The 17,905-nt window shown below is 35.6% G+C and overlaps 1 protein-coding gene across 2 annotated transcripts in view; it reads right to left on the bottom strand.

Annotated features, from left to right (window-relative positions):
* Positions 1–2,512: 2,512 nt before the first annotated feature.
* The window catches only part of STRN (striatin), a 93,266-nt gene continuing 77,873 nt past the window's right edge, over positions 2,513–17,905 (bottom strand). Inside the window, exons 12-19 of one of the 2 annotated variants that reach the window (XM_044918761.1) lie at positions 17,455–17,502; positions 16,523–16,644; positions 13,058–13,225; positions 11,473–11,613; positions 9,667–9,669; positions 6,975–7,079; positions 5,748–5,834; positions 2,513–5,641 (exon numbers count right to left, since the gene is read on the bottom strand). In XM_044918761.1, coding sequence (XP_044774696.1) covers positions 5,472–5,641; positions 5,748–5,834; positions 6,975–7,079; positions 9,667–9,669; positions 11,473–11,613; positions 13,058–13,225; positions 16,523–16,644; positions 17,455–17,502 — 844 coding nt within the window. In that variant the 3' untranslated portion in view covers positions 2,513–5,471. The remainder of the gene's footprint in view (positions 5,642–5,747; positions 5,835–6,974; positions 7,080–9,666; positions 9,670–11,472; positions 11,614–13,057; positions 13,226–16,522; positions 16,645–17,454; positions 17,503–17,905) is intronic. The other variant, XM_021697518.2, reaches the window with a different exon arrangement.

The raw sequence follows: 17,905 nt of genomic DNA on the forward strand, positions 1-17,905 counted from the left end.
TGGTCCAGGGCTCACCAGTTGGGGGGTGGGGAATTGGGTGTGTGGAGAAAAGGAGTTACTTAGGAAACTGAACTGATGATGCCCTGAAGTCAGCTCTAGTAAACTGAAGTTGAGAAGACATAAAGTAACCAGTAGATCTCAGGATTACAAAGAAGTGGTTCCTCCTAAAAACATATTAGATCATATAGTTGGAATGGGTGTGGGGGATATCTCTTAATTTGGATTGAAAAAAAGTTTGTGGAGAGGGGGGTTGTATTTGTTTCTCACAAGAGGCAAACTTCAGCCAAACAATGAGAAGAAAGTAGGGCGGGAGGTATGTGGTAGACTGAAGGCTTTCTGACTGCTGATAATACCGAATTTAGCAGATCTGTACCAGTCAACTAAAATACCATTCTCTGAGACATTATCAGAAAGGAGCTAACAACCAGGGAAAAATCATTCTACTTTAACAAGGCACTCACTGGTTCACAGCCTGTTAAAAATCCAGGCAGACATTAAAGTTAATCTAAATTAAAATGAACTTTCTAATTTGCATCAGAGGGATGACAAGCATGTGGTCCCACTTAAATAAAATCTAAGCTTGACTAGCAAAGATGCAGAAAATTCTGACCCCTAAGTACCACTTTAGGAATACTGCTAGAATAAACAAGTGGAATCTAGGAATCTCTGTTTGGCCTAAATTTGTTTTTTTTTTTGTTTTTTTAAGAACAAAAACAAATATGGAACAAAAGCAAAAACAAAATTGATGCAATCCGGTAAATACTTTGTCAATCTGGTGTCCCTGACACTGACATGGAGGTCCAGCTGGATGATGGATATGGCCAATTAAAAAACTTTCAGTGCTGAAAGTAAAAATGATTAAAATCATTTACCAATGGCCTGGCCTTTGTTTTTAAAGATGGACATGTTTTCTGGACCTTCCCTTAAAAGAAACTTCTGGAATTGATACATTTCACAAAAATAGACATATAATTTTTTTCAGCTACTACTTTTGTACAACCTGAATCCCAGTGTCAAACACAAAGTACTACAATTATATAAATAACTACACAAATAACATAGTAACAAAGGCAACTTCTAAGTAAATAAAAGTAATGATTATGTACTTAATAGCCTTGAAATAGTCAAAGAATAAAGTAAGCTGAAAAAAACTGTACTTAGAGCTCTTTTTCCATGTAAATTCAGTAACAGTTTGGCTCTTGGTTGAAAATATCACAGACATATACTAACCAGAAATTAACTATATCCACTCACTATCAACCTTGATGATAAATTTTAAATTCTTTCAAAAGAAAACCAAAACTCTTAAGTCTTTCAATCTGATTTGTGACATTTTAGTTCAATATAACTTAAATGACAAAGCCTGAGAAAAGCACCAACATCAATTTTTAAATTGCATCCAATCATCATTTTCAGATGTCAAAGATTTGCTTTAGTTAAAATGGCAGCAATGACAAAGAGGTAGATATGAAAGATGTCATTTAAACACTATTCTTAGGTGGTATTTTAACTAGTTCAGGTGTTTAAAAATAATTTTTACTAGTTGAATCTTCATCACATAAGAATTTCATGACATGCTCTTGTGTAGGAGGGAAATATATGAAGTCCTAAAAAAGAGGGCCTTTAAAAATCACATTTTTAAAAAATTTACTTAGCCAACATTTAAGAGAGCCCATCATTTTGGTGAACCAATAATTTCTCCTTTTACCTGAACTTGACTATAGTGAAAGAATAGTTATTTTTCCTCTCTATTGAAATTTCTAGGAATTCACATTCAAAATCCTTGGAAATACATGTGGTGCTCAGAAGAGCACAAAGACAACGCATGAAATGTCCCCTGAAATCCTAGAAGTTGAGCAGATACATTGAAGACATTGATGGTCACAAATCAGGACCGTCACAGATTGGCAAGCAAACACACACACACACACACACACTCTCTCTCTCTCTCATAGCCCCCACCCCCCACCCCCCCCAACTCAATCCTCATCCTCACTGTAAGGCTGCATTTGTATTTTATTTTAAAGGCACCTCTCATTCTCTAGCTATTGCCTTCTTGATGATATCTGTTTTGTTAAAAATCCTGAATGTTCAATGGAAATAGTTCAGTACTGAGAATGGAATATTTTTCAATTCACATTTGAATAGCCAGGTTTTCTTACATTCAGATTTTAATAAACTAGAATGACAGTCTTTAAAACAAGCATGCTAGCCTATAATGAATATAATATATACAGTAATTTAAACATTTAGAACTATATATTATACTGCAAAAGCAAACAGCACAACACTCATCATACTCATCATTACCTGCGGTGTACACTACCTCTAAAAACAAAAATACAAAACAGTAAAATGCACCTATGGTTTATATATATATATATATATATATATACACACACACACACACACACATACATATATATGTGTATATATATAGTCTATATATATTATATATATTCTTACAATATATATAATATATATTTATAAAATATACATACATTTTAGACATTTTCAAATAAATCTTTATCATTATCTCCAAAAGAAATTTATAGCAAGAATACTGAAGGAATGAAAGTCAGATAAACAAAAAATTTTTCACAAAGTTCATTATCAGTGATGCAGCATAATTTCCCCCCTTTTAGTCATAACTAAAATGATTATAAAAGCTAAATACTTTGCATAACTAATTATCTGTTTAATGGCAAAAATTGCTAAACTTGTTCAATAGAAAAATACTGAAGGTCATTATATCACTTATGTTAAATATCTGTCTAGGGTTCGAGTAGCAAATGAGCTCCATATGACATCTGGGTTTTGAGAAGGGTGCTACAAGCTCCCAGAGATGTATCCACAGCATATGAAAATAGGGCAGGGGACCCACATCTCCTGCTGATTTTCATACTATCCCAATATATTTCATCCAAAATATTTACAAACCAAGCACTATGAAAGCATTTCAATGACTGTTTGAATCTTGAATTTGTTCATATTGCGGATGTTCATTAAATTTTCTGTAGGCTGGGGGGGGGGAATCAGACGCATGTCTATGCTTCTATCTGGTTGGAAGACAGCTTTGGCTCATTTCTGGGCTGAGATCACACAGTGCTAGTGGAGAAAAATCTCTGTTTCTGTGTACAGTTTCCAATGGCACGCACTGGCTTGCTAAAGAACTTTCAACAGTTCCAACATTTGCACTACAGTCTACCTTTCTCATGGTCATTTTCCACTCACTAACAGAAAAATTTCAACCATGAGGTATAAAATGCAGGGGAAGAGAATGTCTTGGTTTTGAGAATTTCAGTGGCATAAGTAAAGCAGGCACTGAAGACCTTGAGAGGTAATTAAAGCAGTAACTGGTAGAACAATAGCTTAATCTGTCATAAATATGCCAAGTAAGGGCACCTGACTGGAATTTTCCAGTATCCCTCTATGAATGTTAGGTCAGCAACACCATTTTTTCACTCATTGAAGAACCAAAAGAGGAATGCACCAAACAAAATGTGTAATTCTTTATCTGCATGGGAATAATATAAATGTTCACCTGGTAGCTCAAGTCCAGGTCAATTCATTTGATTATACAAAGGAGTCCCTTGGGCCCACTGTTAACCAAAGCACAGATGAAATGAAAAGGTAGCTGAGTCAAAATACTAAAGCATATCTGTATATCAATCAGGCAAACCTAGCACACATCTTTAAAGAAAATTTGCCTGTATACTTCAAAACTCTGAGAGGCAGAAAACAGAAATTTTAAAGAAAAATTGTCAATTACTATCCATATCACCACCAGAATACGTTTTCAAGGAGTAGATACACATATCATCAGAGGTGTCGTTGTTATGACAATGGACTATGTGGGGAGAGGAATGTAGTAACTTTATTAAAAGATTAAAATATTTGTGGATATGTATTTTTAAAATCTGAGAACTATCATACATACATTTTGCTGAAACGTTGGGCATTAGTAATTTATTTCTAATTTCTACATTGGTCTCTGACATTTGGGGCAAACGAGAGTGTGAAGACAGGTGAGACAGTTGTAGGGATGAAGTCTATACATTAGGTCCAAAGAGTGGGGTCATGGGAATACCAAGAGCTGACCACATGTGGGTCACAGGCTAGGTGAGCTCAGGGAAGCCTGGTCCTTTATGACAGTTTTCCCCAGAAACGGTATCGATACACTGTCTATTAAAACATGCTATGTATTCCAGTTAAAGAATGGAGGAGGGGTAGGGGCAGGGAAAGAGAAAGAGAACTCTTTAGCCAAGGTTATGCACTGAACTCTTCCATCCAGATTTCCAGGGGGGCTCCCATTCTTGGATATATTAATGGAGGACTTCTGGGGTACAAAATAGTTGGCTTTACTGCAAAAGCAGGTATCTGACATTAACCAAACCCTTTGGGCTGTTAAAACATAATAATTACAAACTGTTTTGGTAGATGTCAGATAATTTGAATGTGAGAGACAAAGAAAGAGCAAGAGGTCATCTGAAGCATGGTATGTGGGTTGTGACAAATGAGTACTCACAGATAACTTCCGTCTTTTCAAACCACTGAAAGGTAAGATTTCACTGATATGAGATAACCACTCTGATACTATAAATATCACATGAATAAAGTGAATTTTTAAAATTAACAGAAATTATTATAAAGATATGCCCTGCTTGCCCTTAAAAATAAACAATCTCAAACCTGAATAAGTTAAATCCTTTAGTAAAAGCAGACTCTATCAACTATTCATAATGGTAACTCTTTTTGACAGCTAAACTTTACAATGGTACCAAATCTATTTTCAAAAATGTAATACAATATAGAAATCTGCTTACAAACTAAATATTTGTTTAGTATTTCTGAATAATAATATATTTAACATATTATTGCATTTCCTTTTTTTTCCCCCTTAATAGGTAAAACGCTTTGCCAGGTGCTTTATGTGCACAGATGAAAGGAGAGCTAAATTAAAAACTCATTTGAACACTGCCTGGTCATTATGCACATAGGGGTTAGTACAGCAGATATGGTCAAGATTACTTGTGTAATGTGTTTAACAAGATTTCTCAGGGGAGAACTAGGTCTAAATTTCTGTTCTTCCTCTACTCATTCCCAGTCATCAAGCTTTTTAATTATCCCTTATAGCATGCCCTATTTACTCAACAGGGACAAGCCAAACTTACGTTCGCTCAGGCCTGCCTAGCGAATTAGAACAACCTCAGAAATAAAAGCTCCTATTTGGGGGAAAATTTGAAACAGTTTTCAGGCTCACAGATTCAGCTGAGCTTGCAGCAACCTGAACAAACCTTAGTTTTAGAAAACAGTATACGAATTGCAAAACTATACTTTAACAAATGTTCTCTGTGCTCCTTCAGCAGAACAAAAGGGCAGGATAGGCTGATTCTTGCCCTGGTCTTCTGTATCTCTTTTGTGCAGTTGATTATTTATAAAGAGCTAGAAGGTGAAGATGATGCATTGTGTCATACAAAGACTTTAGCCAGTGCATCAGCCCCAGCACTGGCTATATAGCATTTGGATGGGTGGAAAGCTACATCATGAATGGATTCTTCAAACTTTTTCCGATGAGCTGTAAACTCTTGGATACACGTTTTACTTTCTAGGTTCCATAAACGTATTGAACAGTCATGACCTGCATCAAAAGAAAAGGAAAAAAAAAGAAAAGAAATTGAAAGGAAACATTACATTAACATGAAACTAATAAGGATAAATAAATAATCCATAGTTGATGTACTTACTCCCAGACATCAAGTATAAGCCATTAGGATCAACTGCTAGACTTGTAACAGCTTCTAGGTGGGCTACCATGGAGTGGATGAGTTTGCCTTTGGAAAAAAGAGATTGTTACTTTTTATTAATGGCCTTCCTCATCCCTGATTATACACCAGCTCCCTTGTTACACTGATTTCTCCAGTCACCCCTCTCTGTGTACCTACTGCATCAATAGCTTTTCCCATAACAGCTAAAACAATGTGTCTCCCTCCCCATTCCAGCCACGGTAATGATGAAAAACAAAAGCTCAAATTTCAGATTATATTTTTGTCTTTCAAATAACAACATAAAAGTCAGTCATTTCTACACAAATATTCCTTTAAGTCATGTTCATTAACTAAGACTCAGACATTATTAATCAGCTACTTTGTATCCTTTAGCTATAGGCAAATTATATGGGTTGTGAGAACAGAAGAGACTGAGACAAAGACAAAGGAACGGAGAGAAAACTTGGCCACAATTTTGGTGGAAACAACACATAGAAAGGGATTAAAATATTAAATTACTCATCACTCACAGCTAAGCAAAGTCAGCAAAAATCAATAGCAGATACTCAGGTAAATATGGCTGCTAATATGGAGTGTTTTTCTCCCAACACAGCTTCTCAGGATTTTCCTTTAGTGAAATGCAATTCAATAAAAAAATGGGAAAGCCCACATATCCTAATTCAAATCAATCAGGACCAGACAGTCAATATTATAATACAGAAAAGAGTAGTCCATGAAAAATTGACTCAAGTAAACCAAATGACTCAGGGTTTCCATCTCTAACACTAAGGCTATTCAAACACTGAACAATTTTAAACAAAATATAATGATCATATGTCTCTACTTCCAACATGTTTCTACTTTTCCCCAATATATTCACAGCAAGAGATCAGTTTTATTGCTATTTGAATGACCTTTTCATTGTGTCCGTAGTCATAACCTTGTCTAGTATCTACTAGTATTAAATAAACCAAGATGATTCTATATGCTACCATGAAGACTAGTTCTTAGCAGATCTATACAGAATGAACAGAAACTGAGCTGGGAGAGTATCTCTTTTCATGCCTACTCCTGGACTATATTACCACTAAGAAACACCCAAATCAGGATACTTATGGTGGCGTTTGTTTGTGGGTTGTTTTTTTTTTTTTTGGTTTGGGGGGATTTTTTTGCTTTATCACTGATCACTTTGTAATAAACACTTACCTGTATTGTTATCATAGAATTTGATGTGCCTGTCTTCATGAGCAGTGATGCTGATGGGAAGAGTGGGATGGCTGATGACTCTATTTATTTGGCAGGAAGAGTTGGCTGAAAAAAAAAAAAAAAAAAAAAAAAGAGCAATAAGTTAGTCAAAGCTACTATTTCTTCACACAAGAGAACTGAATACTCACCTAAGAGCCTAAAAAAGTAAATGATGTGACTTTAATTTGTCTTTAGTTCATTTATTATGTGACTATTCATAATTTCAATGTTAGGAAAGAAGAACTGCTGAGCAATACCATACTGACAAATCTAGAGGTACGTACAAATGAGAATTTTCTTTTCCACCTAAAATCAATGGGTGCCTCCCAAGGCTTAGCCTAGGGTCACTAACATTTCTCATTCTCTGACGACTTGTGATACTTCTGCTGCTTTAATAAAGTTCCATCATTATTTACATGTAGACGATACCTAAATTTATTTATTTTTTATTATTATGTTATGTTAATCACCATACATTACATCATTAGTTTTTGATATAGTGTTCCATGATTCGTTGTTTGCGTATAACACCCAGTGCTCCATTCAGTACGTGCCCTCTTTAATACCCATCAACAGGCTAACCCATCCCCCCACCGCTCCCCTCTAGAACTCTCAGTTTGTTTCTCAGAGTCCATAGCCTCTCATGGTTCATCTCCCCCTCCGATTTCCCCCCTTCATTCTTCCCTTCCTGCTATCTTCTTCTTTTTTTTTTTTTTTTTAACATATAATGTATTATTTGTTTCAGAGGTACTGGTCTGTGATTCAACAGTCTTACTCAATTCACAGTGATACCTAAATTTAAATCTCCACTCTTTCTAGCCTTTATCATATTTGTCTTCAGGTGATAAACATGTGACAAATATGATAAAGGGAGCTTCTGAGCTCTTCAATCTCTTTCTCATCATAATAGAAATGGTCATCGGGCCACGTGGGTGGCTCAGTTGGTTAAGTATCCGACACTTGATTTTGGCTCAGGTCATGATCTCAGGGTCGTGAGATCAAGCCCCGTGTCAGGCTCAGTGCTCAGCAAGGAGTCTGCTTGAGATTCTCTCTCTCCTCCTCCCTCTGCCCCGCCCCCCAACTTGCACACACACATGCACGTGCATGCTCTCTCTCTAAAATAAAGAAATAAAATCTTTAAAATAGAAACGATCCTCATTTGACAGTCTACCATGTTTGGAATCTTAAAATAGTCAGCATCCTATTATGTGCACTATACAGTAACTTTCAAAAGAATTTCAATTATATGCACAATGAGACAGGCAGGCCACATGTCATTAGGTCCATACCACAGTGCATGAACCAAGGTCTAGAAAAAATTGTGACTCCCTCAAAATCATGTGACAAAGACAGTAACAGCCTCTATCCTAACGAGATGGTTCATGCAAATCACAAAGCTGCCAAAAATGGTACCTAAACTATCAGAAGTAATTCTAAAAGTCTTTTATCAAAAGGAAGTCAATCATTAAAAGCCTTTTAATTAGTGAGTTTTAGACACTTTATTCTTCTTTTAAAGGAAAAAAATCTATATATATAAAGGTAATACTAACTTAAGATATGTCAAAGTTAAAAAAAATCATGTTATGGTCCAGGGAGAGGAAAGGATGCTCTTCTTATAAAGTCCATTACTGGGACATCTGGCAAGTTTGAATATAAACAATAACTTAGACAACAGCATAGTGTCACTGTTAAATTTCCTGATTTTGATAATATGCTATGTCAGAGAATGTCCTTGTTCTTAGGAATTACATGCTAAAGGATCTAGGGGTATAAGGCTATGATGTCTCTTTACGTGGTTCAGAATTTAAAATTATACACATATACAGTGATAAAGCAAATGTCACAAATGTGGCAAATGCTAAAAAATGGTGAATCTGGGTGAAGGGTAGCTAGTTTTTGTACTATTTTTGAAACTTTCTGCACATTTGAAATTATTTCAAAAAAGTTAAAATTTTTTCTAATCTCAGAATAGTTATTATGAATTTAAATTCAAACAGAAAATGTAAATATAGGTAAAAATAGCTGTAACATTAGTGTACTCTATTAGATTTTCTTGTGGTACCTAAAAATATGACATCTTAAAAACTGAAGATAGTCTTTTTCCAGTGTTAAGGGCAAAGGACCACCCAGCGTGTTATCTAAGAATAAAACAAAAAGTCACTTGACCATGTGAAGTAAGCTCTGGGTCAGTTATACTTGATTTAAATGGTCCTAAGCAAAGAATTTAGTTTCAAAACTCAGCATACAGATTTTTTTTTCCCCCTCTGGAGATAAAACACCATGAACAATATCCTCTGTAGGATCTAGCAGGAAAGTAACAACAGAAAAGAAATACTTCAAGTAAAATATCTCATGTATTCTGAGAGAGAGGTTTCTGAGAATAGCTTCAATTGTATTGAGATCCAGGAAATAATTATGATAGAAATCAAATGATGGAAGCAGGCAGAAGAGTTTTTATACAGTAATACTTTCAAGGAAGTTCTCCACTTAATGGTAAATCAGACAAGTAAGCAAAATGCAAAGAACACTAGAAATCACTTGAAGGCCTACCAACCACCATTCTAACAATGAATCTAAATCTTCCAAGTATTCATATTCAGCTTGCAACTTAGAAATGATTTACTTTTCACTGGATCGACAAGTACTCAATTACCTGCTTCAACTACCTTTGACTTTTTCAGTCAAATCACCATTGACATTAAAGTTTATTCTGATTTTTAAAACAAAAATCCTTTATCCTCTTAAATTCTTTTTTTTTTTTTTTAAGATTTTATTTGTGGGAGAAAGAGAGAGGGAGAGCACAAGCAGGGAGAGTGGCAGGCAGAGGAAGAAGCAGGCTTCCCGCTGAGCAACGAGCCCAACGTGGGACTCGATCCCAGGACCCCGGGATCATGACCTGAGCCAAAGGCAGACACTTAACCAACTGAGCCACCCAGGCACCCCCAATTTACTTTCACCTTGAAACGTGTTTTTGGTCAGAACTTTCATTTAAAAAAACATCTGCTAAATTCCAGAAAAGAAGAACGTAGTCAAATATAAACAGGTAGGGGCAGTCACGGTAGAAAGGAATAAAAAGACTGTACTACACAACTCTAAAGTAATAAAACTGATAATTTAGGAAATGTCAGTACATATTATTATAATTCAAAATAATTATCACTTATTCCAATAATGCTGCCTTTGTTCAAAACATTTTTGGCAGTTTTCTTCAGAAAATGCTTCCAGTATCAGGCAAAAAGTTGACACACTTAAGGAAAAAAATGGGATTGCCAGACTTGACATCTTATTAATTTAGAGCAGTCATTAAAAATCAATATTTACCACTCAGGACATTCAAAGAATTGACCACAAAATCTGAAGGTAATTCCAAAAATGTTCACATCTTTCTTAGTTTTATATTGTTTTCTGTATTTTACTACTGTAAGCTTTAGGTCATATATTTAAAAATGAGTTTAAGTTTACTGAGAGCCTATGTTTCTTGGCACAAAAAGAATTCTTTTTTCTATTCCATAATCTCAGTTTTAATTTTTTTGCCTCTCTCTTTTATATCCAAATAGTTCAAAACTCTCTTCATGTCTACTTCCCAAACAATTCTCACAGGACCTCAGAAAAGAACAAAGGACAACAGACTGGGAAGAGAAAATGAAGAAAGCCAAAATGGAATGAGAGAATTTTTTAAGAGAAAATGAGTAGAGGCTTCCCTCTACGAAGGAGAGAGAGAGAGAAAGACACACAGAAAGACACACACAGACACACAGATGCATACATGCACGCCGGGGTAAGTCTTTTTAAAGCAAGTTCTCAGACTAAAACAATAGTATATGTATACACAGTTTTCTTTATCAACTGCATCCTAAACTATCACTGTCTGGATGAAGCCTAAAGATAGAAAGCAATGGTTAAAAAGCCAAAACCACTAAAATTCTGTAGTATCTTCTTCACAATCTGAGAAATTATTTCCTGACTTTCTGTATCCAATAAGAAGCTTCATATTTGAGATTCTGAGAGGCACAACTTGATCTACATTCTCATCAGGCTGTGTCAAATTACATTATTAATGCAAAATTAAGTTCTAATAGGCTGTGTCAAATTACATTATTAATACAAAATTGTTTTAAAAATGAAATCATGAGAAATGAAAAAAATTTTATATTCAGAATAAATATTATTGTGTTCAAACAGAATTGAAAACTAATCAGTTGGTATAAAATAAAATTTGACTCCTCTTTGGAAGTCAAACGATATTCCAAACAGTATAGTTATAAATGTGCATAAACTTAACCCAAAGTCTTAAAAATCAATCGTAAGTCATTATATCCTTCTAAGTTACTGTGTTCTGTGATTTAAAAGGCAGAACTCTTTATAATAACAAGTATTTTTTGTAGCTGACTCTGGTAGTTATAATTTTGATAAAGCTTAAAAATTTTATCCAAAGACTATTTAAAGTTGGTATACATACTTGAATCTAGGTTGGATTCTAAAGTGAGAATGCGCTGTTGCGTTTCCATGTTAAAGATGCTTGTATATCCTTTGCTGAATGATGCTACCATATGGCTTGGGTCACTGCTCACTAGATCCACAGAGGCAGGGATTCCCAATTCTAAGAGAGTCAGAACATAGTCAGAGAATGGTGATTAGAGGGTCTACTTGAAAATGTCCTCATAAAATAGCAAAACAAACAGTCACAAGATTTCCTTAAGAATTAAAGAAGACTCAACATTAGAATAAAAATTAACTCACAGCCATTCAATGGACATTATTTGTTACTTTTAGCCCTTATTTTGTTATTCTTACCTGTTCAGCAAGTCTTCTACCTGTTACTCAGCTAAAATATTCATAGAATGCAGGCCTTTACTCAGAAAATAAATGGAAAACATGTATGGACTGTAAGTTTTGTTGCTTCCACCTAACCGGAGGCTTAAACTGGCATGGTGGGAATTCTTTACTTTAAAAGCCCATCTCTTACTAGGAATTTTAATTCATCAAAAATATGGAATTAAAAAAGTAAAATTTCAAATTATTATTATTGTATGTAGAATCATACAAATATAGATGCAGGCAACTCATCAAAACCCAGACACAAGTTATGACAGCTCAAAAATAAAGAAGGTATTTTTATCTATCATCTAGAATAGGGTAAAACTTGGTTAAACTTGGAGTGTACTTATAAACAGAATAGAACGATACGTATGAATATAATCTTATCTTTTGATTTGGCTCAAAATCTAAAGTAAGCAAACAGTTCAGAAATGTGTATCTTACAGAAGAAGATAGATTAATGGCTAATGAGCACAGACAAAAAGTGCTCAAAATAATTAGCCACCAAACTAATGCAAATTAAAACCACAATGAAACACTGCTACAAACTCACCAGCATGGCTAAAACTAAACAGACTGACAACACCAGGTGTTAATAATTAAGGATGTAAAGCAACTGGCATTCTCATACATTGTTGTCAGTGGTGTAAAATGGCACAACCACTTTGGAAAAGCTTGGCAATTTCACATAAAGTTAAATACACAATACCACTTCTAACGCCCAGCAACTCTACTTCTAGCTCTTTATTAGCTCATAAAAAATACATGAATGTTCACAGCAGCTTTGATCGTAATAGTCAAAAACTGAAAACAACCCACATGTCCATCAAGAGGTAAATAAACACATACACTGATTTAATGAAATACTGGGAAGGACACAAAGAAACTTTGAAGAGGTGAAAGAAATGTTCTAGATCTTGATAGGTGCAAAACGTACGTATTTTCAAACTCAACGGAACGTATCCTTAATACCTGGTTTTTACTGTATATAAATTATATCTCGATTTTGAAAAAACATTTTAATGTGTGCTCTTTCACCAAATACGGTGCTTTTAAAAATCATTAAGCTGGAAATTCAAGCAAATATACTTCCATTGCTTAAAAACACCCCTTCAGATTAAATTTAAACTAACAGTTTGTAGAATCGTTTACTTATTCATTTGCTTGTTGTTACAATAAGACATCTTATAAAAGATTCATTAGAGTAACTTTTAAAAAGTCTGTACCTTGATTATCGTTAAATACACTTAGGGCTGGAGCAACCTCAGCTGTATTCCATAAACGGAGAGTGCCGTCTGCTGAGCACGACAACAAGCGCTGATGGGCTGCACTGTAAGCCAAGCCCCAGACGGCATCGGTGTGGCCGAGGAGAGGGCCTCTTAACACAGAAGGATCTATACAAAACAGCAAGAATGCAAAATCAAGAGAAAATAAACAAATCCTAATGGTACTTAGATCCCAGAGAAACTAAATATACAGACAAAAGCACCTGAGAACAGTATAAAACATGCCTCCTAGTTTCTGTTATTTTTCCGAAATGCTGCAGTAACTAAAAAGAGGCCTGGAAATATGCAAATGTAGAGTCTAGAGTTTATAAATTAAAATTTTTAAGTATATATTTCTCTCCTTAAGAAAATTAGGTATTTCCCTCTCCCCTCCCTTTTTTCTTTCCACTTGTCTAGATTTTTTAAAAAGCATGTTAACACACATCATTTGAATTTTATCCACCTTCAGAGAAGCCACAACTCTTCCCTGAGGAAGTGAACAGAGATCCCTTCCTCCCCTGGCTCTTTTGGGCCACTTCTCCCCCCCGGGCCCCCATACTAGGGATGGTAGTTATTCCCAGGAGCAACGGGCCTCTGCTATTCCGAGTGGACAGGAACGGAGACCTAGAGGAACCCCCAAACCCTGCAGCAGCAATAACTGACATGTGAATGATGTGCATGAAAGGGAGGGAGGAAAGAGGAAGGGGGATCACTCAGCAGCACCATTTCATAATACAAGTCAAACTGGAAACTTTCCTTATTCCTCCGCGCAGACACTCTATGAAGCAGTACTCAAGATGGCTCACACGTGTTGAGTTTAAAATGCCAATAATGGGGGCGCCTGGGTGGCTCAGTCGTTAAGCGCCTGCCTTCGGCTCAGGTCATGATTCCAGGGTTCCGGGATCGAGCCCCGCATTGGGCTCCCTGCTCCGCGGGAAGCCTGCTTCTCCCTCTCCCACTCCCCCTGCTTGTGTTCCCTCTCTAGCTGTCTCTCTCTCTGTCAAATAAATAAATAAAATCTTTTAAAAAATAATAAAATAAAATAAAATAAAATGCCAATAATGTTATCTGTCCTCTACCTTCTCTCTGTCATACCATAAAATATTTATTGGAGACACAATGTGTCAGGGACTATGCTAGGTGCTGGTGCCACCCAGATAATTAAGACACAATACTATCCTGGTCTCAAAAGACATTGTGGTAAGTATAATAACGGTGACAGAGACACCAGTTTCCATGGAGGGTAACTGGGTGAGTGAAAGCCTCCCTGAGAGATGACACCTGAAGCATACAGGTGGCGGCCAAACACTAGAGGGAAGCCACCGCTGGCACAAGGACAGAAAGCATGACATGTCAGGGAATTTATGGGCTTATTCAGCCTTATCCAAGTGTGGAGTTTGAGGCAGGAAGCAGAGGAGAGGAGGGTGGCTAGTCTAAGGTGGGATTTCTACAACATATTAAGGTACTTGGAAATTATTCCGAAGGCAAAATGAACCACTGAAGGGTTTTCCAGGAGCAGCTGGGTAAAGTACGTATTTAGTAAGGTAACCTTCACTGAAGTGTAGAAGACAGATTGGAGAATGAAGATGAAGGCAGAGGGACTGCTTCAGTAGACTGGGAGAGGGATGATGTAGACCCAAGAGAGGGCAGTGGTAAAAGGGGCAAAGCAGAAGGGGTAAATTCAAGAAAGAGTTAGGGGGTAATATCAAAAAGACTAGGTAATTAATAAGGTGTGGATAGTAAACAGAACAAGGCAACAAGGGTAACTCTTAGATTTCTAGTTTGGGTAATTTTGGCGGTGCCACCATCTAATAAAGAATATATGGGAGAAGAAACACAAAACTTATTCGGATTTATGGGCAATGAGATGGCCACTTTGAAATGTTCTGTAGGCTTAAAGAAGAGATTTATGAGTCAACAGCATGTAAAACCATAGAAGTAGATTCAGTTTACAAAAAAATATGTGTACAAAGCAAAGAATGAATAGGGTCTGGACCTTGATAAATGCCAATATCTAAGGTGGGAAAAATAAAAGTTCATGAAGGCTAGGAAACAAACTGTCACAGACTTAAGTGTCAAAAAAGCCAATAGCAGACAAATTTCAAAAAGGATGGAGTGGTCTACAGTTTCAGAGAGCCAATACATCTAGTAAAACAAGGACTGTAAAATACCCCTTGGATCAGCCAACTGGGTAGTCACTGACAATCTCGTTATATTTAAGTGGGATAGCCAGAAGACAGAATGCAGATGGATGATGCACAGGAAAAGGACACGGAATTAGTAACTCCTGACTGTGTTTTCTAGTCATTACCACCAAAGAGACACAGATGGTAAAGGAAAGAGAGACTAAACTAAGACACCAGAAAGGAAAATGGAGTCAAGAAAAGGCTTTCCCTTGCTCAGGATTGGAGTTACCTATATTTACTTACATGCTGAAGGGATGGAAAGAGAGAAAAGAGGGCAAGGTTTAAGATAAGAATGAGAAAGAGCAAGAGTGAGAGAGAATCAAATGCAATCTCAAAAGAAACGAGAGAATGAGGTCAAGAGCAAAAGGGGAAGGGTGGGTTGGCTTGAGACAGAATGAAGACAACTGATCCTCTTGATAGAGAGATAAAGGAAGTAAGGAAAAACATGGAGAGGGTTTACCTTTCACAAAATATATGTTAAATGCTTATTAAATAAATGTTGGGAAAAATTTTTGTTCATTGATTTTCTTATCTTTACTTAGGTTTGTAATAAAATTAATCTAAAGTGAGAATGAAAATAAATGTGGTTTTAGGACAAATATGACACTCCACACCATTCTAGAATTTAAGAAAGAACGTAAAAGGAAACCAAAATAGTTAATTCCTCAATAGTTTTTGCAAAAGAATTTATGGTAACATCTAGTGATAGATTATAATGTGGATTTATGTTTCATTGTACTATTCCCAAGACTAAAAGGGCACTTCTTAATTTTTAAGGCCTTTCAAGTATTCTGGTGTCATAGAGTTTAAAAAATCATTAGCCTCTACACACTCCAATAATAAATGAACATTCATTTTCCTTCAGTTGTTTGTCAAGAATAGTAATGAATATGTAGTAACAGTAATGAAACATGATTACAGATTAGTAATAATGTATCAAGTAATGTACAGATGCCTAAAATGAAGAAAAAAATTGTTAATCAGGCCAGCATTTCCAATCAATCGAACTTGGGGGGGGGGCAGGAACTGTTTTTTCAGGAATAACACATTCTTTTCTTTTTTCTAGCATATAAATATCAAATTATTTCCTAAATACAAGAGTCCTTTTTAACAAAATAAAGACCTTGTTCCCTATTACCAATTTACTTTTTTAAAAATCTCATTTTATCCTTATATATGCTATGTAAAATGTGTAAAAAGAAAACAATGTATTCTTTCATATCTTCAGGGAAACACCTACCATAGGAGTCATAGGGATCGATGTTGGGATTGGTGGTATTCCAGCCCTGGATCAGTCCGTCAGCACCACCACTGTAACACTGCTCACCACTGCTGCTCATTACCACACAAAGCACTGGACCTCTGAGAGATAAAAGTCAATTTCTATTCCCAAAAGTCAATCTGATAATAGGACTCGTTAGAAATAAGAATGCTTAATTATTCATATGGCTTTCTATTTTTCTGCTTTCTACGATGAATAAAAATAGTATAAAAGCACTGCTCATTTTTCTTCTTCTGCTAAACCAGAGATTGGTGAACTATGGCCTGTGGGCCAAATCCAGCCAGTGGTCTGTTTTTATACAGTCCTCAAGCTAAGAATGGTTTTTACATTCTTTAAGGGGTTATAAAACTAAGCTAAAAACAAGAATATACAACAGAAAATACATGGCCTACAAAGCTGAAAAAGTATTTACTATCTGACCCTTTATATAAAAAATATGCCAATCTCTGTGCTAAATCAAGTGAATTAGTTTATTTCTTAAGCTTACCTGGAAATATGAAAAGCATGCAATATGTGGTCATAATTTAAAAATTCTCCATATTTTTATCTAGATTATATTTAAGGAAAAAAAAGTCCCAATTTTTAATATCTAAACCTTACTGCATCAACTTATTTTAAGCATGAGATATATAACACTTAAACATCATCCAAATAAAATCTAATTTCAGCAAGGATCTATGGTAGTGATAAACTTGTTTTTAACACTGTATTATCTTTTTTACATTTACCAAAAAAGAAAAAAAAAAAGAAAAGCCAAAACCCCTCCCCCAAACCACTACTAAATACAAAAAATATATAACACAAATACTTAAGTGAAAGAAAATAAAGTACTCTAATCAGGCTGATGTACAGTGATGCTGACTTATAACAGAGAAAAAGCACATACTTACTTATGAGCCCTGAATGTATAGATAGGCTCCACATCAAGAGAAGTACTCCTAAATCAGAGAGAGGGAGAGGACTTTTACCACTCCAAGTTTCAGTAGTAAACAGTATCAATGGATATATGCCACAAAATTGCCTTTAGAAATTAATATACTGTTCTCAGCCTAGGACACTTAAGAAAGCTTACCTGACCCCAATCACATATTTTTGTGGCCTCAAGAAACAAAATCCTTATTTAGTAACAATACCTGCTTATAGCGCTCTTAGCATTGTCATATCTATTTGACTATTTGAGAGAGCCAAACTCAGAGAACATCATGGGATTTGAGGAGATACATTTCCGGATTCAATTAACTGGCTAACTCCAGGCAAATTATTTATTGTTTTGGAACTTCAGATTCCTCTCTATTTAAAATAAAACAGAAAAATTGGGATAACACCAAATACTCACAGGAT

The sequence above is a fragment of the Neomonachus schauinslandi genome, chromosome 10, assembly GCF_002201575.2.
Source record: "Neomonachus schauinslandi chromosome 10, ASM220157v2, whole genome shotgun sequence".
In the NCBI taxonomy this organism is placed as follows: domain Eukaryota; kingdom Metazoa; phylum Chordata; class Mammalia; order Carnivora; family Phocidae; genus Neomonachus; species Neomonachus schauinslandi.